Below are 9,479 nucleotides of genomic sequence, written 5' to 3' on the forward strand. Positions count from 1 at the left end.
CTTTCTCATTTGTGGCACCTTTTCTGTTTGTTTAGATGGGAAGACATGCAGAGAACAACATTTCACAGAGGAGCAAGTCTAGCTTGTCAACATTTTTCCTTTGACCCAGCAACAAACAAATCGAAGTGCAAAGTTGAGGGATGTGGAGCCGAAATAGCGGGCAACCATGGGGGGAACTTGCAGAGGCATATCTAACGGCGTCACCCGGACCTGTTCAATAAGTCTTTGAATTCTACTGCTACCACACAAAAAAGACCTGGCACAAGTCAAAGAACTTTAGATGAGGTTACTGTGAAGAAGCCAAAATTGCTCCATGTACCCATTACATCGGAGGCCCTCGTAGATGCGTGTTTGGAGCTGGTCACAGTGAACGGCAGACCATTTTCCTTAATGGAAGATCTGTTTTGGGGATTAATGTGCAATATGCAGAAGGAGAAAACATTGTGTTACGGACGTTGGCTGTTCGAGAACTGTGCGAAAGACATACGGCCTCCTATATATCTTCTGTGGTTCAGGAGGTGATGGAAGAGTATAAAATCAGTCTGAAGCAGGTGTACTCGATCACTGCGGACAACGGTGCCAGGTTGGAATTTGTTGTATTAACAATAAACTACACATTTGAAATAATTGTAGGCCTTTTTAATTATTATTATTATTAATAACATAATTATTATTTAATAATGGTTGTAATATTATTACATTTGGTTTAAGCTGGATGAGAAAGATGTGACATAATTCTATAGCATTAAACAGCTGACAGGAACTAAATTAACCGTTCCGGGGACAGTATTTTTTTGTTCTAACCGGTTCGGGAACGTCAATTTATTGGTGGAACTCATAACCGGAAACGTTATAATTCCGTTTCTGTTCGGAACGAACCGATGGGGGAAAAAAAAATCAGTTCAAAGCCCTGGTAAAAACAGCATCATCAAATGCCGAAACAGCCGTAGGTTACTCATGCATTAACACGTTTCCATTTGTCTGCACATTTATTCAGGTCTATGCAGGATACGATATGTAATTTAGCCAAAAATGTACTTTTAAATTAGTTTACAAAATTTTCTTTTCCCGTTATGACTGTCAAACTAGAAACAAAAATAAAGTTATATGGCATTCATTCTAATGTCCATGTAATTTTTTTTTACAAAAGCTTTAACCTGAGCCAAGCTGATAGCAATCATATCACATCCGTATAGGGATAGAATATAGATAGATAGAGGTTTGAGTCATTTTTCTTATGAAAAAAAGTAAAAACTCCAGTTTTTAAATGCAAATATTTTTTGTAAATCTTTGATTTGTGGACAAAGGGCATTTGAGGACGTCATCTCGGGCTTTGGAAAACAATGATCATCGTTTTTCACATTTTTATAGACCAAATAAATAATTCATTAGCCGCCTAAGAAACACACGCCTGCCTCCTTAACTACATCGTCAAAAAGAAAAGTATATGGAGCGATATCCGCCGTGTTACTCTGTCCTTTTTTCTCTCTTTCATTTCAAACCACACAGTTGACAACCTACAGGTGGAGGCGGTGAAGGCTCACACATAAACGCCACGGGCTTCTGTGGACTTGTCAGTCTCGCAAGCGGTTTCAGGAAAGTGGCTGCATGTGTCCGATAATGCACAGAACCTTAACCGGTACAACCCTCCAGCTGTCCGGACAGGTGAACTGAGACTCCGTCTCCTGCTTGTCAGTTAATGGTTAAATATTATCTTTATTGTGACTATTATTGCCACTGTGCATCACACCCCCAATGATTGGTTAACATTTCATTTCATTGTTCCATCTTTTGGAAGGTTGGATGCTACAAATCAACACTTACTAGCTTATTAACTATCCTGAGGTAAACAATAGCTATTAGTGAACAGAAGTGACGTGGTGGCTGGCACCAGTGTTTGTGTGTGTGTGTGTGGGCGTGTCGCCCCCCCCCCCGCAAAGACAGCAGAGCAACAGAGGAAAGCAGCTGCACCTTCGTCAAAATTAAGACTGAAAAACAGAAGTATTTTGATAAAAAGTATTTACTCACCATGTGGCAGATAGCCACATACATATAGAGATAGATATAATTTATTAATTATATATTATTAAATAATTGTTAAATGCAGTGCAGAGTCTGTAGTCTCCCCCCCCCCACCTAGCAAGCAAGCTCTTACCTGAAGGCATATACTCCCACCAGCGACCAGCACATAGGTCCACTACTTTGACCACCCGCAGGTACAGAGTAACAGCTTCTCGAAGCTTTCTGGACAGACACTCCATACACATGATGTCCTTCATGGGAAGGTACCTACAAAAACAAAACAAATGTCCAAACTTTCAAAACTTTTTCTTACTTCTTTTTCTCTATCGTAAAACCAGCAGCTGAACTGCGTTGGGGCAATATGTCAGTTGGATGACGCTTTACGTTTGGATTTTTGCATGTCGAAATTATTGTGCATTAAAGGTTCTTAATAAGATGAGAAAATACTTAGTACTTTTATTTGTCAAGAATGTAATTCACACATTAGTACACAAAATTAGGCTTTACCATGTGGTTATCTCATTCTTACTAATCTGCGGACACAGAATACTGCAGAATATTCTGCAGATTTTAAAGAAATTCAAGTAAGACTAACACATCTCCAACCCCAGCAGAAAAACAGTCCACAGATTCTTATTCTGGATCACAGCTGACAAAGGTAAACAAAAATAAAGAATTAAATTGCAGATTCTGTTTGGGTTTGGAAATGACCTATAGAAGGCTTTGGCCATATCGCCCAGCCCTATATCATACAGTTGTATTCATATAAAAGTGAAAATTAAATTAAACTGTGATATCACCTGCATCCCTACTTGTACACAGTCTCACCCATGGTACTGACATCCCCTTTAACAATTAAAACACACCGTAGAACCCCACCATAGACTGTATATCAGTGGACGGAGCCTGTGTGACGTCACCCATTGGTTTGTGGAGATCTGCTATCCGTTGTTGAGTTTGCCGTTACGGGCGCAACCGTCTTGGTTGCGGATGTGACGATTGTAGACAAAAGGCAGCAGTGAGGGAGGAGCCTTTACACGCTATGTTATGTTACACACTACCACTGGGAATCACATCATAGCCACACCCTAAAACACTCTCTGCTTGATTGCAGATTTTAAACAATATCAACAATTTTCTGTGTTGCAGAAGACTTAAAACTAGCAATTGAGTCCATAAACTCATTGTAAAAAAATCAAATAACAAGTGGGTCACTTTCTCAGAGACTTCTACAGAAGTCAAGCTCCTTTTGCAACCGCACGTGTCGCCCCCTGCTGGAATTCAGATAGAATGCAGGTTAAAGGCACTTCTGCATTTGCACCCAATGCTTTGTCCATTAATATTTACCGTCAATGAACCCCACCCAGTCCTAGAATGAAATGAAAAGGGTAGGTTGAGGTCAGTGTACCTGAATATATGACAGAGGACTTCATGGGACAACTCATTGATGTAGTCTTTGGGCTCACTAGGTCTCAGGACCAGCTCCACTCCACCGCTGCCCACTACAGGCTGGAGTTTAGTGGCCTTCCTCCTCGGACCCATCACTTGTGCGTTGCTGCCCAGGCTTATACACACACTCGTCCTCCCTCCTCCAGGAGGCTTATTTTCCAAGCATGAATCTTAGTTCTGGACAAAAGATCAGAGGAAGACAAGTTAATGGGAGCATTCTCATTTGCCATTTTTCACATTGCATCGTTCCCCAAGTGACCTCATCTAGCTGCTGTCAGATAGTTAGCTCAGCCAACTGGGCTGCCAGACTGGGAGCTCGGAGCACTGTGGGACTGGAGTGTAGATGTTTTTGACACTACCACAGGAACTTAGTTTAGTGCCCTCCAGCTTTGAAAACAAAATACATCTTGCTGTCAGTGGAAATGTCATGTGTGATCACTCAGTGCCTGATGTGAGGATGCTTGTCCATTACAGGTGGAAAGATGCCGAAGATGTGGGTGGACATCAAATTTTAAAAAAACTGCAGCCCTAGCATTGATAACTGTGCACCCTTATAAGTATTTGGACAGTAGTCTCGCTTACCAGATGTCCAGTGCGGGTATAAAGCAGGATTTTGATTGTCTTAAAAGATATACAAACGACCCAGAGGGATTTTTCCCCCCTATACCAAAATGTAAACTTGTGCAGCTTGACCCATACTCCATCGCTGACAGAGCCAGAGTTAGGTCTTGTGATGCAAGACTATTTCGACAGAACATCACACTATCTGTGCAAATACAAATTCCAATGACTTAAAAGATGCTACGAAGCTGGTAATAACCAGCAGACTGACAGCTGGTCCAGCTGGACCGTTGCCATCACAAACTGATTCAGTTGACCCCTGACGGGAAAGGATGTACCGTTTTACTAAAAACATGTCCCAATTCCTCTATCATCCTTTTACCTGCCTGTCTCCCTGACACCTTACATAGGAGGGACTTAGATGTTAGGAAAATACGCATTTAGGACAAATGAGAAACACAGATTACAGGATTGCAGGTTACATGCATACTGTATCCCAGTTACAAAGCTGCTTCAGTTTGTGGACACAATCAGGATAGGATGATCATGCAATATAGGGTCTTAGTGGACATTTATCTCCATTTTTAAAATGATTATAATGACACTATCCATGACAACTCTGCCAGTCTCGTCATCAGTTACCTAACACTCAGCTGTGTTTACCAGCTACTCAGTGGCTTTATATTTAGACATATTTCTTCTACAACAGTAAACACAGAGGGATTTGAATAGCTTATCTTTTTTTGTTCATGTTAAGCAAAGCCAGTTTTCAAGAGGTAACGTTAACGTTAGTACCAGGGCTGAAAGTCTATCTTACATCACCAGTGTCAACACCACATGTCTAAAGATACCTAGCTACGCAGTTAGTAAAGATAAATTGCGGGCACATTAAGCTGCGCAGGCTTCATAAATGTAACATCTGTCTAACATTACAGCAGTCTCACACGTTGAGAGGTTTGTAAACACAACAGCACGAACTACTTGGTGGTAGTTTTGAGCCTTTAGCTAATGTCAGTCACGCTACTTCCCCGATAGTTTTCGTTATGTGTGTAACGTTAGATGAAATCTGAAAGTAAAACTTACTAATGGCAAGGCACATAACGTAGTGAGGTTAAACGCATGTCACTTCCGCTGGTAAGCGTTGAGCTCGACCATAGAAAACATAAACAGCCTCATTCGTGTGTGTTAGCCCACTGACAAACGACAGTAGCTACACCTGTTCCTAAACAGTGGCCGTTTAACGTTTACTTACAATGTGACAACTAGCATTAAAACTTAAGACGGCCCGTTAAGCCACACCTGTCACACGCCTTTAACATTATCGTGCAATAAAGTTCAACCAGGTCTTTGTCAAAGCTAGCTTCCTAGTTAGCATAGCCACAGCTAACATTGTGCCCAGACAAAACCCCAAAAGTAAACAATAGAGCAAGCCCACTGACGGAAGCTGAATTGCCTTTAACAAGGCCTTTAGCAATGGAGCTAACCTACCGGCATTTTTCGATAAACGCCGCTGTGATGTTCCTCTTCAGCCATCCTGTGAGTACTACCAAACACGGTTTGGATCTTTGGTACTACATTTGTTAATAGTTCTTCTTCTTCTTCTCTGGTGTTTGTTGCCGGTTGACAAACAACGCCACCAACTGGTATGGAGTGTGGATCAGGGTATCTAACAGTATGTGCACTACTCAAAAACTAAAATAAAAACACATGTGGTCCAACGTTGTTATAAAACATATCCTACGAGCTTTGTAACGACTGGACAAAACAGTGCACTTTGTTTAAAATGCCTACAACTGATTTATCAAATACTTTTATTTTCAATTCAGTGTGATAGGTAGCTCAGTCCAGCTCACGGTGATTTGAGAAAAGCAGATGACCAGCACAAAAACAACCGTTAATAATAATAAAGCCGCAAATTGGGATTCTAAGCTCAAACCTTGACTTGGGTCATTCCACGTCCAGTTATTGTGCATTTAAAGCGCCCCCTAGTGGTCAATTTGAATGAGACTTGCAGTGTATGTGTGAGGTTATTATGTAGATGTATCCTGGAAGTTTTGTGTTGATTGGACAAGCATTTAGTCATGTATGAGGATTGGACCATGGATATGTGATTATTATTTCTGTGTGAAATGCCATTCAGCTATCTTGTGCTTGTAGCACCCCCAAGTGGCGTATGTCTAGATAGATAGATAGATAGATAGATAGATAGATAGATAGATAGATAGATAGATAGATAGATAGATATTTATTGATCCCAAAAAATGGGAAATTACAGTGTTACAGCAGCACACAAAATATACATACATACAATATACATGAAATAAAAATAATAATAATAACAAAATATAAGAATAAAATATAAGAATATATGAACAATTATTTAAATATATACAAGATGGGAAAAACAAAATGTGCAACTGTTTAAGTATGCTAAAATGTAAATGAACCAATCGTTCCGGTTGCCCTTATTGAAGTATTGTGTGTCTCAGAGTCTCATCTACCCCCCAGGGATGACGTGTTGAAGAGTTTTATTGTCTGTGGTAGGAATGATTTCCTGTAGCGGTCCGTGCGGCATTTAAACTGTCTGAGCCTCTTTGAGACTGCTCCTCTGGTGGACCAGTGTGGGTGGAGAGGGGTGGTCAGGGTTACCATGATAGATAACAGTTTGCTCAGTGACCTCCTCTCCACCACACCTTCAAAAGTTCCTGTTTGCAGCCGATCACGGAGCCAGCCTTCCTGATCACTTTGTTCAGTCTGTTTGTGTCGCTGGCTCCGATCTGCTGCCCCAGCAGATGACGAGAGAACAGAGCGCTGGCCACAACAGACGGTAGAAGGTCTCCAACATCCGCTGCACACGTTGAAGATCTCAGCTTCCTCAGGAATAGAGTCTGCTCATCCCCTTCTTGTAAACAGCAGTGCTGTTTGACCTTCCATTTTCAGCCTGCTGTCGATGTTGACACCCAGGTATCTGTAATCCTCCACCATGTCCACGTCACAAAAAAACTGTCTGGTAGTTTTGTGGTGATTGGTCTTATATTTGCTGATTTTTGTTAATTTATATCCCTAGCCACGCCCCTTTCAAAGTTCATTGGTCAATAACCTGAAAAGTTATTGAGATGTTGAAATGCTTTACCACCCTAACAAATGTTAATATATTAATATATACTTCAACAAACACACCAGTTATGCAAAGGCCACACAGGTTCACTAACTGAAGCAAGAGAGCCTGTAAAGAGGACGGTTACAAATGAGGATGTTTAAATCAAATTGCAATAGTATATATGTGTGTGTGTAATGCAATTTGATATGTGTGTGTGTGTTTATATATATATATATATATATATATATATATATATATATATATATATATATATATATATATATATATATATTTATATTTATTTATATATATATATATATATATATATGGTTAATTATTTTAGGTTAATTATTTTAAAATAAATACTCTCAAAGTTATAGCTTAAATTTATCACAGGAAAAAAAGGGGGAAAGTGGGCAGCGGCCAGCTGTGGAGAGACAGTCTACTAAGGGTGGGTTTCCAGGGTTTCCAACTTACCCACCGCATGTGCCCACTGCAATAGATAGTCACTGCAAATTGTGCCACCGTGCTGATATCACTACAATCTGTGAAGGGAACCACACTAATGTGCCTCTACCACACACCGGCCACTAGCTCCACTGGAAAGCAAAATAACAATCAACAAAATCAAAAAACAATAAACCAGTTGACAACCTAAAATACAAGCAAACCATACAGGGCGAGTGCCCTGGAGGCACTAACAAAGATGTACTAAAATTATTAAAATCTAAATGGTTGAAACCGCTTATACTGTATGTTTTTGTTGGACAAAAGCATCTTCCAAATATAAACAAATTGGAAAATTGGACATTCATCATTCATTTTTCTTTTTAGGCCGTGGTGGCTCTCCTCCTCAGACTGGATGTTGGTGGCAATCTTTATTTCCATATCGGTCCAGGCTCCTCGCTGCCTCATCATGTTATACATAGAATAATAGTCAAGTACAGTCACAGTCGGGAGAAATATTGTCGGACAGGGTTATGTTCAGATTGTTATCGTCAAAAGCAAATTTGAGAACACCCACCATGGGTTATGTGGAGACAGATTGGCTGGTGTGTGTGCCATCCATGTCCAGGCAGTTCATGATGGCTGCGTTTAGCCTAATAGAGACTTTAGGAGGGTATGGGGCCACAAGACTTTATCCCCTTCAACCCATGCGTTTGGCACAATTTCAGTAGCACCACTGCTGAACTGTACTATGCACCATTGGGTCTTTTTTTTTTGAAATTATTATTATAATTTATTTATTTTAAGGCAGGGGATTTCAAAGACTGTATAGAAAACAAAGCACATCAAAATAACTGATAAATGGATAAACTGACTGCATAAAATGGTTATATGAACTGATTTGGACATTTTAATTGGTATGAATGATGGGAATGGCAATGAACTGTGTGTTGTCAGGGTAAAGTATGTACTTTTTGCCAATGTGCTGAAGCCTCGTCACACTGACATTCTTACTCAACCCCCAAACTATATATTCCCATAATATTTGCAGATGGAAAGCGATACTGACAGAGGTTAAATTAGGCCGGAGCGCACCGGAGCAGCTCCGTCTCTTTAGGTCCACAACACACCTCGCCGGAGCTCAGCTTCGTCTCCTTCAGCACGAAATATTGCTATTCCACTTGAATTATTTTTCACCTCCTGACCCCTGGCAAATACATGGCATATGAGACTGAATAATTAGCAAGACTACACAGAGACACCCAGGCAACATGAAATTCCCAGACGTCATAATGCATTAACCGTTGCGTTCTCTGGTTCAGCAACCTGCTCACAGCCATCAATGTTACCATGGAAACCCGCGAACGGCTAAAGTGATCAAGCAGCTATTACTGAAGTCCTCTGTTCACAGTCTTGAACCTTTGACTTTTACTTTTTTTTGCCATTTTCAAAAGTTTTTTTTGGGGCTGAATCAAATGTTTTATGGTCACAATTCATCACTTAAAACGCTTTATATCCGCAGTTTAATGAAACATCAACGGAGATACTGAATATTAATGGACATCTCATGTGTGACATCACCCATTGGTTTGTGGAGATCTGATATGCGCATAGACAGTTAAAGAAATGGACCAACAGACCCCGTTGTTCTGGACGGAGACCAGTGAAGGATTTTAGAAGCATTTTTCCGGTGATGGCTGAGCGTTACTGCGCAGCCTCCAACTGAGCTTAACGATGTAGTTGGGATGTGAACAACGTGTCTGAAAGTTGGAAGTCTTCTGGTAGCTGTCCCAAGAGAAATCTCAATCATTCCCAGTCTTGCAGAGACGGAGTGTAGGTAAATGTTAGGAGATAACATAGACACAGGCTAATTGCTGCTAACTAACATGCTAGTTAACGT

The 9,479-nt window shown here is 40.6% G+C and overlaps 1 protein-coding gene across 3 annotated transcripts in view; it reads right to left on the minus strand.

Annotated features, from left to right (window-relative positions):
* Positions 1–5,659, minus strand: part of LOC116669639 (F-box only protein 38) — a 33,891-nt gene extending 28,232 nt beyond the window's left edge. For 2 of the 3 annotated variants that reach the window (XM_032499573.1, XM_032499572.1), the window contains exons 1-3: positions 5,521–5,659; positions 3,431–3,648; positions 2,156–2,289 (exon numbers count right to left, since the gene is read on the minus strand). In XM_032499573.1, coding sequence (XP_032355464.1) covers positions 2,156–2,289; positions 3,431–3,564 — 268 coding nt within the window. In that variant the 5' untranslated portion in view covers positions 3,565–3,648; positions 5,521–5,659. The remainder of the gene's footprint in view (positions 1–2,155; positions 2,290–3,430; positions 3,649–5,520) is intronic. The other variant, XM_032499574.1, reaches the window with a different exon arrangement.
* Between the last annotated feature and the right edge of the window lie 3,820 nt (positions 5,660–9,479).

Source organism: Etheostoma spectabile, chromosome 20 (assembly GCF_008692095.1).
Source record: "Etheostoma spectabile isolate EspeVRDwgs_2016 chromosome 20, UIUC_Espe_1.0, whole genome shotgun sequence".
NCBI lineage: Eukaryota > Metazoa > Chordata > Actinopteri > Perciformes > Percidae > Etheostoma > Etheostoma spectabile.